The sequence below is a fragment of the Protopterus annectens genome, chromosome 1.part1 (genome assembly GCF_019279795.1).
Source record: "Protopterus annectens isolate FY-2018-M chromosome 1.part1, PAN1.0, whole genome shotgun sequence".
NCBI lineage: Eukaryota > Metazoa > Chordata > Ceratodontiformes > Protopteridae > Protopterus > Protopterus annectens.
In genome coordinates this window covers 934,613,349-934,630,903 of record NC_056726.1, presented here as the reverse complement: position 1 = coordinate 934,630,903, position 17,555 = coordinate 934,613,349, and the positions used below count along the sequence as shown (strand labels likewise).

General features: G+C 39.7%; 1 protein-coding gene across 2 annotated transcripts in view; it reads left to right on the top strand.

Annotated features, from left to right (window-relative positions):
* Positions 1 to 17,555, top strand: part of TMEM8B (transmembrane protein 8B) — a 2,953,746-nt gene that overhangs the window by 2,182,299 nt on the left and 753,892 nt on the right. For both annotated transcript variants that reach the window (XM_044079042.1, XM_044079038.1), the window contains exon 7: positions 10,923 to 11,016. In XM_044079042.1, the coding sequence (XP_043934977.1) occupies positions 10,923 to 11,016 (94 nt within the window). The remainder of the gene's footprint in view (positions 1 to 10,922; positions 11,017 to 17,555) is intronic.

The following is a 17,555-nucleotide window of genomic DNA, read 5'->3' as shown; positions in this document are numbered from 1 at the left end:
CGTATTGCTTGTTAAATTTTCCCTTAACACTTAACTTGTGGTCCTTCAGAGGTTTTTCATAGCCCTGCTCTACTATCAGGTGGAACACTAAGCCTAGCCTCAGAGGTACCAATACACCTCTCATCCACTAGCCATTCCTAAGTATGACCTCTTTTTCTGACCATATAAATTTACCTATCACTATAGATGGGCAATTTCCCACAGTTTCCCCAGCCAGCTTGGTCAACATGAAAATCCTGAAAGAGTGTAGCAACTTCCTCATGTTCACCGACAACCCTCTACTCCTAGCCCACACAAACTCAACATGTGAGAGATGCTACAATGTTAAGAACCTTGAATCCATATTCTCACACACCAGTTAGTACATACAAAAATGAGCAGGATGTCAGCATGCATACCTCATGTCCTACTCCACCCAAACCCACATCACACATACCTACATATGTGGAGGTCCTCACTAGAAATATACCTAAACATCAGAGACCTCCCAAACACAAACGCAAGCAAGCCACATACAATACTTCCTCTGCATAACACAGTACATATAATAGCTCATGTACCAGTGTCTCACCCATCAAGCTCTTAAGGCAAACCACAAAGCCAAACATATTAGTAATAGGTGATTCCATTGCGAGACACACAGATGTCCCTCTCACCAGGCTGGATAAGGAAAAGGTCATAGTCAGGTGTCTGTCAGGTGCCAGAATATGACATATCACACATGCACTTAAGTCTTTCAACAACAGATACTGTTATGACTCTGTCATAGTCCATGTTGGTGTGAACAGCTTGAGACGTACCTTTCTGGGCTATATGAAGAGAGACATGACTGAGCTCTTGGACTATGTGTCTCAGGCAGGTATGTCCCTAGCCTTAAGCAGCATTTTACCTTCACCTAGGATGATGCCTCAATACAAACAGAAAATTATTATCTTCAATAATTTACTAAGTTCCTGGTGTCATTCTAAGGGTGGTCCAGTATCTGTGATCCTAGGATGACATGATTGACGCACCTCAATGCTTTGCCAGAGATGGTCTTCATCTGTCACCCCTGGGATTTTGGCTACTGGCTAAGGCTCTTGCCACCCCCATATTGCATTTTCTAGGCAGTGTCTCATAAAAACTCCATCTAAAAACAACCTCAAGTTTATGCTGCTAAACACTTGGAGTCTTAACATGAAACTGTACTCACTTGAAGCAGTCCTCGTTTTGGAAGATGCAGACATTTCTGCAGTCACAGAGGATGTGCAGAGTACCCCAGCCATACTGGGTTACACCTTTTTCCACATGTTCAGACCACAGACTGAAGGCATGAAAACTAAAGGAGGAAGTGTATCAATATTCATGAAAGATAAATACACCTCCAGACTGGTCGAACAGCATGATTTCCTGGAGATACCTCAGGTGCAATTAACTGTTGGTAGGACTCCTATTTAAATCATTGCCAGCAACAGGACCCCCTCCATGAATCAGTGCACACACTCTGCTGTTTTGGATCTACTTGAGTCTATCAAGACACACGTGAAAAGCATGGTTTTGGGTGACTTTAACTACCTATCCATTGACTGGTCAAATTACTCATGCTTAAACTCACTTGCCCAAAAGGTCCTCAACTTCATTAATTCCAATGCCCTGGACTAGCTGGTTGACACCCCACAAGGGGTGCCGGCATCCTGGATCTGGTGCTTACCAATATGAGTGACCACTGTAACACCCCATTGTGAGGTCTTCCCTGGTGAGATCTGACCACAAATCAGTCTCATTTGAAGTAACTATCACACCTACACCACCCCAGCAGCAAATACACTAAAAAAAAAATTCTGCAAAGCAGATTATAACCTCTTACATGATGGTATAAATAGCTTCTCTGCACCTCCCCACTCAGATGGAACTGGCAACTATACCGAGTTTTACAACAGTGCTTTATACAAACACCTATATTACTGCATTGATTCAGCCATACCTGATAGGACCAAAACAAGCTTCTCTTGGAAAACAAGCTCCCTGAGGAAGAGCAAACCTGCCTGGTGGACAGCTGCCATTAACCGGCTTTATAATAAGAGAAAAAATAAATTGCTGTCTAAGAGTAGAAGAAATGTCTATCTAAGAGTAAGATGGAGTGACCCCTAAACTGGAAACACTCCCTCATCAGCTTAAATAAGCAAATAAGACTTCTTGTGAAGTCCTACAAAGCAAACTATGAATCCAAATCAGCTTCCTAAACTAAAGACAACCATAAGGTGTTCTTTAGTTACATACACAACCTAAAAGGAAAGGCCCAGATTTGTGCAGAACTGGTAGTTAGTGATACCACATATACTGAGCCTGTGGACATAGCTAACCTGTTGACCAACAGGTTCAGTGAAAACTTCACTCCACTGTCCCCACCACACGTACCTCATGACATCCCTGTCACATGTCCCGTATCATGGATTTTTAAAGAGCAGGTCATTAACACCCTCTCTAAGGTGAGGAACACAGGAGCTACGGGACCTGACAACATTCCAGGCTGTGTCCTACATGGGCTCCATTAAGAATTAGCAACACCACTGGGTACTCTTTTTAATCATAGTCTGAGCACCATCTTTGTCCCAGCTGAATGGAATATGGCTACTGTTATTCCCTTGCACAAGGGCGGTGCTTCGACTGACCCCAGGAACTATAAACCTATTAGCCTGACTAGCCTTATCTGCAAGGCCATGGAATGAATCATCATTGACTTTCTCAACAAAGATCACTTGATCCTGCTCAGTTTGGATTTGTCAAAGGGACATCATGCCTGTTAAACTGGTGGACTTCTTTGAGACAGTCACCAAGGCTCTGGACAAAGGGAAATCTGTACATACAGCCTACCTAGACTTAGCCAAGGCATTTGTCACTATCCCCCACTCAAGCATTATTGACAAACTCACCCAGAGCCATACAGATGATGATAGAATGGACTACTGAGGATAAGAAAGCAATTACGTATAGTTACTATTATGCAAGCAGCCCAGAATTTCCAGACAAAAGACATAAGAAAAGATTAAGAGAGACATTAGAGGAAAGAAAAACACTTCCACAAGAAAAACTGTCAGAAGCTTCAAATAAAAATCTGTGTTCATTAATACAACAGATCCATGAAAAACACTATATAGGCCAAGAAACCTTGCGCTGTTTGAAAAAAGAGGCAGCCGAGGAAGTACGAAAATGAAAAGAACAAAATTTAGAGACATTTGAAGGGTATAAATAAGAAATATGAACATGGGAAAAGATCTGATAAAGGAGAAAGCCAAATTAATCAACACAAAAAGGGCAGCCCCAAAGATATTAGAAGAGAAATATAGACAAAGGCATCCAGATTTGGAAAATTTCACAATCGAAAAATAAGATGACAGAGAGGGCATGCAGAACAAAAGATTAATCAAGCAGAAGTTAAAAAATAGAAGCTGAAGTTATGGAATATTTGCAGAGTGAAGGATTCAGCGTAGAAAGACTAACACAGGTCATATCACAGCATGATGTCCCCAAAGTAAGGAGAAACAAGAGGAGCAGGAGACATCTGAAGAAGAAATATGGACATGGGAAAGGAAAAGAGATTTACTATGGTGCGATATTTATGCAAAGGAGAAAGCAAAACTAATCAATGCAAAAAGAGCACACCAAAGATATTGGAAGAGGAATACAAGACATAGGTTCATAGGTGTGTACTAGGCTAACGGCCCTGGAACCTATATAAGCCTAGCCCAAGAAGATTCCCTGGCATCATGCCACCCAACGTTATTTCCCAGTGCCTCTGTCAAGCAAAGCCACTGAAGTGATCCTCGGGATGAACTTCCTATTGCCCATCCACTTGTCAAGATTTCTCTTAAAGAGGGTCAGTGAAGTGCTCTGCTTGACGTGAATGGGAAGTTTGTTCCAGAGTATGGGAAGTGTCTCAGTTAGGAACCTGTCCATCCAGTGTGTTCTGTTTATTGTGGTAATGAGGTTTAGGTCCCTGGAGCATGTGGCATGGTAGGATTGGGATTTCTTTAGATGTAGCATATCTAGCAGCTCTGGGTCAGACATGGCTTTGTAGGTCAAGCAGAGATCGCTTCTAAGTAGGCAATAAGAGACAGAGTATAGCTGGAGATTTTTGAGTCTGTCCATATAGGACATGTGTCTAAGGCCTAAGATCCTCTTAGTGAGGTATTTTGTGGCCTTTCCAGTTGTTGTAGGTGTCTAGTGAGGTGCATACTGAATGAGGTGTTGTATTCTATAATAGGTCTAATAAGGTACGGGTAGAGAGAGATTATGATCTCTTTCTTCCTGGATGAGAAACCTTTTTTAGTGAGATGTGCCACATAGAAAGACTTTCTGACTACAGTGGCAGTGTAGTTATCAAAGGAGAGGTTGCTGTCAACCTGTGTCCCCAGGTCTCTTATCACTACTTCGGTGTTTGGTGGACTACCAGATATGGAATATGTTAAAATACAAAAAAATAAGAAAACAAAGAGGAAAAGTAGAAAAGAGGATTAATAATTGAGAGATTAAAGAAATAGAAACTGAGGTTATGGAGTACCTGCAAAGTGAAGGTTTTAGGGTAGAAAATATAACTCAGATAACAAAACAACAGGCTAGGGCAATGGACACCCAAATTAAAGAAAAACCACTGGAGCAGGAAGCATCTAATCAGTTGACATATGAAGATACTTTGGAGCTTCCCATAGGAAACCAGTACAAAGATTCAGCTAGTGCTATAGAGCAAGGGAAAGAACAGGAAACTGTGGCAACTCTGACACAGTCAAATGTCATGGAGTGATAGGCCAGTGAGTTCCGATATGAAAGAACAATGGATGACAGGATGAAACTGAAGATAACGTGGCACAGGAAAAAACTCTGGAGCTTTCTATAGAATGCCTGCATAAAATGGCAAACAAAAAATGTGCACTCAGTTGGGAAGAAAATTATATAAGAGAAGATTTGCTTGATTGAATAGAGATGGATAGATATATTAAAATCAATGAAAGAATTAGACTGCAGAAGGTCAATAAAACCTAAAAAGTTAGAAGTTTGATAAAAATAAACACAGTAATTAGGGCACTCCTTAGAGATTTATGATATATAACAAAAGTAAATAGGATACATTATTGTGCAGCCAAATTAATAACAGATAACATCTTACCACAAGAACACAGGGTTGTAAGGGAAAGGATGGGGAGAAATTGAACACCATCATGGAAGTATCAAAGAGAAAAACTATAAAGCAATTAAGAAAAGAAGTGTCACTGTGCTAGAAAAGTACAGAAGAGGGAATAGTTCAACAAAAATACTCAGAAAAGATAGACGTGATAAAAGCAATGCGCAGTATTATAACAGATCGGGATTTATCATGCACGATCACAAATAATAAATTACAAATATCAGCACAGGCAGAAAAATCTTATAAGATACACAGATAAATATAAAGGAAAAGTATAAGCAATTTATTAATGACCCAAAAAGTTTTATAGAGAATTGGGAAACAAGGTAAAAGGAATTGATACATTTGGAGAAATATTTATGAAGATCCTGTGGAACATAACAAATATGCTAAATGGGTAGAAGAAGTAAAAGAAAGAATAAGAAGTTTAAAGGTAAAGGATATGAAATGGGATGAAGTAACAGTCAGAGAGATTGAAAAAAAGTTAAGAAAAAACTCTAACTGGAAAATCCCAGGCTCAGATGCAGTACCTAACTTCTCGCTAAAAGTATTAACATCTTTGCATGAAAATGTAGCCATAAGTAAGAACTATTTATATGCACACCCTGAACAGACACCTGCTTGGCTGGCAACAAGAAAAACTATGCTCCTACCCTAGAGTGAAGCCACCCTAAAACTATAGACCAATAACTTGACTTCCGACCATTTATAAACTATACACTGGAACTGATGCAGACAGAGTTTATAGTCATTTAAAAGAAAACTCAATTAGGGGAACTACAACAAAAGGGTAATGAACAAAAGTCATATGGAATAAAGCATCATTTGTTGTTAAATAAAATCATAGAGGTGCACTGAAAAAAGGGGAAGAATCCAAGTATGGCATGGATAGACTACAAAAAAGCATTTGACAGCATCCCACATTCATGGATAAAAGAGTGCTTAAAAATGTACAAGATACACCCTACACTGATAAACTACATCACAGTGACCATGAAACAATGGCAGACCACTTTTCACTTAAGCTGTGATAAAGGAAAAGTTATTTCAGGGATAAAAGTCCAAAGGGGGGTATGCCAGGGTGACTCCCTGTCACTGCTGCTCTTTTGCCTTGCCCTTAATCCATTAACCTGTGTGTTTAACAGATTAGGTCCTGGCTATAATTTGGCTCCCAGAAAGCAAGAAAGTGTAAAGACTTCTTATCTTCTCTTTGTCAGTGATTTAAAAGTGTATAGTTCATCAGATGATGAACTGAAAGCACAACTGCAAGTAGTCCAAACTTTTTCAGATGATATAAGAATGTCATTTGGTCTTGATAAATGTGCGAAAGCAACCTTTAAAGCAGGAAAGCTGCAGCACCAAGAACATATCTGTTTGGGACAAGAATGTGATATAAAATAACGAGTAAGATGCAATGTATATATATTTGGGAATTGATGAAGGATCAGCAATAAAATATGAACAAATGTGAATAAAACTCAGTAATGGATACTTTAGAAGACTTAAATTAATCCTGAAAACAGAGTTGACATCTAGGAACAAAGTTTAAGCTATAAGCCAATTTGCTCTTCCTGTCCTAACTTACAGTTTTGGAGTGACTCAATGACCCCAAAAGGTGTTGGATAGATTAGACAGGAAAACAAGAAGGATGCTTCATGCTCATCAGATGATTTATAAAAATCAGTGTATGCCAAGATTATATATTCCCCACTCTGAAGGAGGTAAGGGCCTCCTTAAAACTGATTACATGTACAGATTTGCAATTGTGGGACTGCATACATATCTGCTGGCCTCACAAGGCCGAAAAATAGTGAAAGTTTTGAAACGAGGCAAGTAAATCTAAGATGACTTCCCTGCTTTGTCTAGCAGAAGCATATCCATGTCAAGTGGGAATGGAAATCAAATCAGAAGTAGATAAGAGGCAGCAACTGAATGTGCCAAAAAAGGCAAAATAAAAAATATATGGTGAAGGATCAAATAAGAAGGAAAGACGTAGAAAATGCATAAATATAGTTGCAAGTATAAAACTGCTGGAACAACCTCATGTTGATCAGGATCGAATGCAGGAAGTGTTAAGGAGAAGCAAATTTAAATCAAAAGATGAAAGGTTAATATTGGCGACCCAAGATAGTGACTATGTAGACACTGGTTTACAAAGTCCATTGAACATGTGGGAGAAACAGACAAATGTAGGTTTTGTAAAACAGAATTGGAAACAGTTGCACACCTTGTTGCTGGTTGTGACATACTAATGGCAGAAGGACTGTATACTGAAAGGCATAATAATGTGGCAAGACTATTGCACTGGGGATTATGGAATCATTATAATACTGAAGTAGCTGAAAAACACTGGAAACCTGAGCCACAAAGCATCATAGAAAATGATGGTCTATATCACATGAGATCACACATTACCAACAGTTCAAAACATAGATGCGAGGAAACCAGATATAGTGGTCCATGAAAAGAAGACAAAAGTAGCATTCAACACTGAAATCACTACACCCAGTGACTACAGAGTCTTGCGTACAGAGAAACACAAAGTCATAAAATAACAGGATTTGAAGGCAGAAATGAGAGCAATGTGGAAGAAAGATACCCAATCAGTTCCAATAGTAGGGGAGAAGCGAGTCATATAAAAAGGAATATACAATACTATTTAGATATGTTACCGATACATGTAACTCCATAAGAATTGCAGAAGGAGTCATTCCTGGGCACATTGCAGGTGCTGTGAAGAACACTTCTGGCTGATATCAAAGGTTGAAACAATACTAATTTAATGAACTTTAATCGTGCTTTGACTTAGGAATGGGGTCCATTCCTGTCATGGTATTAGAAATCCAAAAGATTTGGAGAAATTAAAGCAAGGTATCAACCCTTTTATCATTAGATGTGTCAGTAACTGGCTCACTGATAGAACCCATATAGTAAATATAGGGGAATCCACCTCCAACAGCAGACCTGAAGCCAGTAGTGTTCCACAGGGATCAGTCCGGGGACCTCTACTATTTGCAATCTATTTCTCCAAACTACAAGCAAAAATTAAAGGGTGGTGGCTGACAAAGTCTGCTGATGATTGCAAACTTGAAGCGGTCATAGAATCTCCAAATGATGTCAGCATCCTACAAGAGGGTCTTACATAAACAAATGATTGGTGCCAAAGTCTTGGCCTTAAACTGAATGCAAAATTGTATTATCATACCTTTCAGTACAGTCAGTGTTCCTGCTAACTACCACAGCAATAGCAACACCTTAAGTACACAATCGTTGTTGAGAGACCTGGGCACTCAGGTTGACAGCAACCTCAGCTTTGACCACCATGTCTCCACAGTGGTAAAAAGGGCATTCTAGATTACTCATCTCATAAGTAAGGGCATTGTCTCCAGAAGAAAATGAAGTTATAACCTCCTTATACTCTTCCCTCATCAGGCCAATAATTGAGTACAACACCCCCTTTTGGTATGTACCTTTCCCAGAACCTGCAGCAATTGGAGAGACCGCAAAGGTTCCTCACAAGGAAAATCCTAGGTCTTCAGCATCTGTCCTATTTAGATTGTCTGAAATCACTTTCACTTTATTCTGTTACAGTCAGACTACTCATAGACAGTCTCTGCCTTGCATACAAGTCAATCTCTGACCCTGCTTTATTGGAAATGTTGCATCTCCATAAGTCAAATGGTACATGGGTTACTTGCTCTAAAAACCTTAACCTGGTATGGGACATTAATAGAACCTGCTTGAGGGACAGATTTGTCTCCCAGAGATTGCTACACCTTTGAAACAGACTCCCACTTCATGTCAAGCAGAGCACCTCAATGACCCTCTTTAAACACAGTCTAGACGAATGGATGGATAACCATGAATTCACCTCGGGGGTTCCACCTGTATCCCACTTGAACAGGGGCAATAGGTGCTGATTGTGGAAGTAAGCGTAGAACTTGGCTAGGTTTGTAAGGGCACTAGGGCCATTAGCCTTGTAACTTCCTATGATCCTATGCATAGACGTGTTTGTGTAGAATAATTTGCAATTTATATTTCTTTAATAAACCTTATGGCTGCAGAGATAAGAACATTTGTTTGAAATGTGAGGCTATAACTTAATTTGTCAAAAAGCTCACAATGCAATCATTTGTAGTTAAGAGTAAACCCCCCCAGAGCTCCACTGGAGTAAATGAGTTTACAACCACAAAAGCTACCATTTACTCCAAAACGCGGGTTCCAGGCTTGGTTTAACACATTATTACGTGAAGGATCTCATGAGAGGAGTGCGGCATATCCTGAACCAGATTTGCAATGTCTGTATGTGAAGATGTGTCCATATACCTAAGAAAGGGAAGAATGTACAACTATCAGAATAATGTCCGTATTAGTTGATTGTGTTGATTTGTTTATGTTTTTTGGAAAGCTTAATGTATACTATGCATTACAACGTTATTACAACAAAATTTAATTTTCTGGGTTTATTTAGTGCAGTTTGTTAAATATGTAGAATTACATGAATCAGTACTTTTTGTACCTTTCTGATGTTTGCTTTTGCAATTAATATAATTATGGGAAGTTCTATATTGCTGCAGTAAATTTATCTGATGTGTAGGTTGTAGAAAGCAACAAATGTTTCTTCTTTTCCAGTACATGATTAGTTTTCTTAACAGGCATTGATTCATGCCTGTCCATCCATCCATCCTCAAACCCTTTTTCCCATTTTTGCACATGGGGTCAGGGTGTTACATCAACAGTGACAGTCACTGTGAGCCAAAGTTTACACCACCAGGTGGCTAGCCCTGCAACAGTCGTTCATCCATACCACACACTCACCCTTACACCTACAGTAAATTTAGAGTGTCCAGCCCACTTACTGCATGTCTTTGGCATGTGGGAGGAAACCAGAGCACTTGGAGAAAACTCACATGACCACAGTGAGGACATGCAGACTCCACACAGAAGGCACCTCAGCCTTACAGTGTCCAATCCATTTACTGCATGTCTTTGGCATGTGGCAGGATACCAGAGCACTTGGAGAAAACTCACATGACCACAGTGAGGACATGCAGACTCCACACAGAAGGCACCCCAGCTGAGAATTGAACCGGAGAATCTCTTGCAGTGAGGTGACAGTGCTAACAGCTGCACCACTGCAGCCATCCATATCTTTACAAGTTAATATACTTCAAAAGGTCTAACCATAACACATATAGGCCAGTCACAATCGTTCTCTGATAAATTTAAGCAGATGCAGTTGTAGAGACATTGAAAACATGTTGGTGCTTAACAGCTCCATTTCTTACAGCACAACTCAGCCAGAGACAAAAGTTGTAGTCCATAGCATATCTATAATAGTAATACTTTTATCTGCTGTGGTGTGATTTTTTTTTTTTTGTCTGTGGCAATGCATATTTCCAGTTTGGCTTACAGGTGAACTCATTTCATACATGAAAACATCAGGCCTGCTGGCATTATTTGCACTTGCTGCTAAATAGAACACATGTTTTTGTTTAATGAAACAAAAAAGGTAATTTAATGCAAGTGTAAGTCTGCTGTGTAAAAAAAAAAAAAAAAAAAGCTGTAAGCAGTTATATCTGAAAATAAATGCATACATTAAGTATATTGTTTATCACTGTTGGCAAACCTTAATGGGTAAAACTAAAGAACATGGAGCACTTGAAACTGTTTCTGTTTGCTTTCTGTAGGCATCATAGATATTAAATGAAAAAAAGTATGACCTGACAGAATGATTAACTTATCATTTTTTTCCTTATAGTCTTCACTGAAAGGAGAAAATGTGACAGTTACTGGCTGCTTAAATCACGGGATGCCTCTCATGTTAGACAACACTTCTATAACATGTCACTCAGGTAAGAAACTGTTGCATTTTGCTCATGTCGCCTGAAGGGAACTAGAGGCCAGCTGTTTCATAATATCAGGAAAATGATCTACTTGAAAGAGAAGTTCTGTGAGACAGTGCAATACGTCTTAAGCCATCCGGGAGTGATCTAATCCTTTGGGGTGTTCAGCCTGATGTGCTTAGTGGAACATTTTATATCCTTGGGAATGTCTAATATCTATGTTCAGTCAACAGAAAATATGTTTTTTTTCACCTGCATAAATCACTTTTAGCACAGTATTCTCATGACTGTATTTATTGATCCAAACTATGAGAAGCATATGAATTACATCAGTTTTAAATGTGTCCGTGATACATACATTTTGGAATTGTACTAGGTCAAGTTGAAGAAATAATCTTTGTCCTGCAGTGCAGAAGGCTCACATTTCTTGTTTATGTAGACTATATTATTTCTAGTACTTGTTAAATGTGTATTTTGGTTAAAATTTTTTGTTTAAATTTATAGTTTAATTTCAGCCCCTATATGTAAGTTATTTTTACATCAGGTGCATAATACTCAATTGCCTCATACTTTAAAAAAGACATTTGAGTAATTTGGAAGTTCATTTTCACACCAGTTGACTCATATTATGCTTTTATAACTACTTGATCTAGTAAATACGAACAGCAAGTGAATAAACATTTCTGAGATACAATGTCACTTGTCAAAAATAATTTTCCCACCTAACAACCTAACAATTACTCATAGAAATGAAATGAACAGACAGGTGTGGATTCAGAAATAAGGTGTACACACAAAAATGAGAGTACATTCACTGGAAGTGACTACTGTGCACAAGTAACATGAAAATAACAGGATCTGCCATCAGCAATAATACAATAACAAACTATGTGCTATTCTACAGGACTGCTGACACTGTAGTGTAGCATTTGAGGGTGCTACACTCCTGATCATCATAATCATCATCTTCTTCTTTTGGCTGTTCCCATTAGGGGTCGCCACAGTGGATCATCTGTTTCCATTTCTTCCTGTCCTCTGCATCTTGTTCTGTCACACCAACCACCTGCATGTCCTCTCTCACCACATCCATAAACCTTATCTTAGGCCTTCCTCTTTTCCTGTTACCTGGTAGCTTCATCCTTAGCATCTTTTTCCCAATATACTCAGTATCCCTCCTCAGCACATGTCCAAACCAACATAATCTTGCCTCTATGGCTTTGTCTCCAAACCTTCCAACCTGGGCTAACCCTCAAATATACTTATTCCTAATCCTGTCCACCCTCGTCACACCCAGTGCAAAACATCTTTAACTCTGCCACATCCAGCTCAAACTCCTGCTTTTTTGTCAATGCCACTGTCTCCAACCCATATAACATAGCTGGTCTCACTACCCTCTTGTAGACCTTTAATTTCACTGTTACTGGTAGTCGTCTGTCGAAAATCATTCCTGACACTCTTCTCAACCCACTCCATCCTGCCTGTACTCTCTTCTTCACCTCACTTCCACACTCACCATTACTTTGAAGTACTGATCTCAAGTATTTAAACTCATCCACCTTCACCACCTCTACTCCTTGCATCCTCAACATTCCTCTATCCTCCCTGTCATTCACACACATATATTCTGTCTTAGTCCTGCTTACCTTTATTCCTCTTCTTTCTAGAGCATATCTCCACCTCTCTAGGGTCTCCTCCACCTGTTTCCCACTCTCACTACAGATCACAATGTCATCTACAAACATCATAGTCCATGGGGGCTGCTGTCTGATCTTGTCTGTCAACCTGTTCATCACCATTGCAAATAAGAAAGGGCTCAGAGCTGATCCTTGATGTAATCCCACCTCTACCTTAAACACATCCATCACTCCCACCGCAGACCTCACCGTTGTCACACTACCCTCGTATATATCCTGTACCACTCTTTCATACTTCTCTGACACTCCCGACTTCTTCATGCAATACCACAACTCCTCTCTAAGCACCCTGTCATATGCTTTCTCTAAGTCTACAAAAACACAATGCAACTCCTTCCGACTTTCTCTGTACTTCTCCATCAACACTCTCAGAGCAAACATCACATCTGTAGTGCTCTTTCCCGGCATGAAACCATACTGCTGATCACTAATCATCACGTCCCTTCTTAACCTAGCTTCCACTACTGTTTCCCATAACTTCTTGCTGTGACTGATCAATTTAATCCCTCTGTAGTTACTGCAGCTCTGCACATCACCCTTATTCTTAAAAATTGGTACCAAAACACTTTTTCTCTATTCCTCAGGCATCCTCTCACTTTCCAAAATTTCATTAAACAATCTGGTTAAAAACTCAACTGCCATTTCACCTAAACACCTCCATGCTTCCACAGGTATGTCATCTGGACCAACAGCCTTTCCATTCTTCTTCCTCGTCATAGCTATCCTTACTTCCTCCTTGCTAATCCATTGCACTTCATGATTCACTATCCCCACATCATCCAACCTTTTTTCCCTCTCATTCTCCTTATTCATCAACCCCTTAAAGTACTCTTTCCATCTGCTCAACACACTCTCCTCTCTTGTAAGTATGTTTCCCTCATTATCCTTTATCACCTTTACCTGCTGCACATCTTTCCTAGCTCGGTCCCCCTGTCTAGCCAATTGGTACAGGTCCTTTTCTCCCTCCTTAGTGTCCAACCTTTCATACAACTCTTCATATGCCTTATCCTTAGCCTTCACCACCTCTCTCTTTGCCATGCACCTCACCTTCTTATACCCCTGTCTACTTTCTCCATCCCTCTGACAATCCTACTTATTCTTTGCCAACCTCTTTCTCTGTATACTCTCCTGTACTTCCTCATTCCATCACCATGTCTCCTTGTCGTCCTTCCTCTGTCCAGATGTCATGCCAAGCACCTTTCTAGCGGTCTCCCTTACTAGCTCTGCTGTAGTTACCCAGCTATTTGGTAACTCTTCACTGCCACACAGGTGCTACACTCCTGATAAGATGTTAAAACCCAGGTCTCATCTGCTTGAATTTGTGGTAGCTCAGGTACATGTGAAAGATCCCATATTATACAATTCCTCCCCTAAAACATGCACGCTGATTGGCCAGCCCAACCAGCGTGCCCGTTGTAAATCCCTCAATATACTAACGGAAAAAGGTCGGGTCACTCGAACTTTTTCTGTTAGCATAAAACACTGTCTCACTATGTTAAAAGAGTTTAACATAGCGACACAGGTTTAAAAAAAGCAACGGAGATCTCCGTTGCTTTTTTTAAAGCTGTCTCGCTATGTTAAACTCCTTTAACATAGCTTATGTGTAAAAGCAACGGAGATCTTGCGATCTCCATTGCTTTTTAAAGCTGTCTCGCTATATTAAATGGGTTTAACATAGTGAGACAGCTTTAAAATAAGCAACGGAGATATCCGTTGCTTATTTTAAAGCTGTCTCGCTATATTAAACCCATTTAACATAGCGAAACAGTAAAAAAAAGCAAAGGAGATCTTGCGTTCTCCATTGCTTTTGCCCACAGCTCTGATGTACTGCACAGGCGCGCAGTACATCAGAACTGCCGCAGAATACCAGACAGCTGTGGAAGGGCAGTAAAGAGGCATTATACAATGCCATTATTTAAGAAAAGTAATTATTTCTTTTCTTAAATAATGTCGTTGTATAATAGCAATAACCCACTTTTGGGTGCGGGTAATGCTGGATTTACCTACGGTTGGCTTTGTTTGGTACACCAACCGTGGGTAAATCCAGCATTACGCACACCCAGGCGTGGGTTATTGCTATAGCATGCCCTGGAAAATTTTCTCCTAGGAGTATAAGTAGCACCTCAGGTCTCCCCTGAAAATAGGGCATTGGCCTACTAGGACTAAACAGGGCAAAAAATGATAGATTAAAAAAAAGAATACAAATCTGTATATCAGACAGTATGCTTTGTTACACATGTGACCAGATCATATTCAAAAATAAACTATAAAATATATAGCTTAAGGGAACTTTTATACTCTACCATTACCCAATCTCAAGTGGATATAATATATCTAATTTTATTTGGTCAGGCATGATAAAACATAGAAAATGAAGAGAAAATAGGAATAACATTGTTAAAATCATAAATTATATAAGGAAGGAGTGAAAAAAATCAAACCAAATCTTCAGAAAAATAAGAACGTACAGTTTTAGGGCACCTCAAAGAACACTATATTATCAGATCAGAAAGGTCACAAGCAGATCATACTGCAGTATAATAGTGAAGAGGACAAGTGTCAATGTCAGAGACTATATACCATCACAAGAAACATCCCGGTGATACCTACACATGCCTCAGACTGCAGTATAATAGTGAAGAGCACAAGTGTCAATGTCAGAGACTACATACCATCACAAGAAACATCCCGGAGATACCTACACATGCCTCAGACTGCAATATAATAGTGAAGAGCACAAGTGTCAATGTCAGAGACTACATACCATCACAAGAAACATCCCGGTGATACCTACACATGCCTCAGACTGCAATATAATAGTGAAGAGCACAAGTGTCAATGTCAGAGACTACATACCATCACAAGAAACATCCTGGAGATACCTACACATGCCTCAGACTGCAATATAATAGTGAAGAGCACAAGTGTCAATGTCAGAGACTATATACCATCACAAGAAACATCCTGGTGATACCTACACATGCCTCATACTGCAGTATAATAGTGAAGAGCACAAGTGTCAATGTCAGAGACTACATACCATCACAAGAAACATCCCGGTGATACCTACACATGCCTCAGACTGCAATATAATAGTGAAGAGCACAAGTGTCAATGTCAGAGACTACATACCATCACAAGAAACATCCTGGTGATACCTACACATGCCTCAGACTGCAATATAATAGTGAAGAGCACAAGTGTCAATGTCAGAGACTACATACCATCACAAGAAACATCCCGGTGATACCTACACATGCCTCATACTGCAGTATAATAGTGAAGAGCACAAGTGTCAATGTCAGAGACTACATACCATCACAAGAAACATCCCGGTGATACCTACACATGCCTCAGACTGCAATATAATAGTGAAGAGCACAAGTGTCAATGTCAGAGACTACATACCATCACAAGAAACATCCTGGTGATACCTACACATGCCTCAGACTGCAATATAATAGTGAAGAGCACAAGTGTCAATGTCAGAGACTATATACCATCACAAGAAACATCCTGGTGATACCTACACATGCCTCAGAGACAGATGAAAGAGAAAGTAGAATATACAATATGGCAGCTATTGCAAATCAAAGCATTTGACTCACATGAAAATCAGTATCATTAATAAATAAGCAAGAGAATCGGGCAGTTAACACTGATAATATGAGTACTGCTATAAGATTATGTCTTACAAGGTACCACTGGTTACAGCTCACGTCTGTGTGGCTAAGTGTCTTCTTATGCAACAGATCACATGTAAATATAAATATAGATATAAATATAAGTATAGACATAAATAGATCATGAAAGTCATCCTCACTGACAATCCAATTATAAAAGCATGAGAGCAGAAAATATCAGTACAGTGCACAGTGTCATATGCCTCCAAGTGTAGGGTTAACCTTTCATTTGTTAACCAGTTAAATCTACTAGGTGCAAGTGCCACAACCAAGCTAGCTGTGTCTTGTTACATTACTTGATCAGATTTCACACAGTTTGTAAGTGGAAATTAAGGGGATCAGACATAGAACTATAGGATGAAGGTTGTTAGACAGCTCATAGCTTTAATCATTTGTAATGAACTGCCAACATTAACAGTCAAATGTACATAAAGCTGCTTATAATACTACAGTAAATTATTTCAGATGGCAGCTGTAGCCATAACCCCACTGTGCAAATCAACTAATATAGTAAAGACCAAGTAACACATGTTAGAAATACAATGACAGTTCAGCCATCGTTCAGGACAGAGTAATGAAAGGTAATGCTTACATAGGCAAAGGCACATGTAAAGACATGCAGAACAGTGTTTCAGCAATACAAAATATGGCAACAAGGTAACCCAGGGATACACCACAGGGAAATATTGCACCAGGTTAAAGCAAATTCAATATTTATAGCAAAAAACAACTCAGAGCAAGAGTGCATAATGGCACTATCAGGGTATTCCAGATAGCATCATGAGCTATAGCAAGGAGTGCAATGCATGTATATACATGACTTATCTGCTGTGGTGCAAACACAACCAAGTAAAAGGCAGTCCAAAGAAGTATAATAAAAAAAGAAAGAACCACATCAGCCATGCATATATCAAATGGCACAGAAGGTGCAATGTAAATACAGCATAAAATTAAGGAGCATATATTCATACATAATTCGCGGTGGTGCAGCAGTAGCATTGTTGCCTCACAGCAAGAGGTTCTCCCATTCAGTTCTCGGCTAGAGTGCAGGGAGTGCCTTCTGTGTGGAGTCTGCATGTCCTCCTCACGGTTGGGTGGGCGTTCGAAAGATGTGCGGAAATGGGCGTGCCTTCATTTAAGGTTGGGCATCGAGATGGCACCTCAGTGTTCG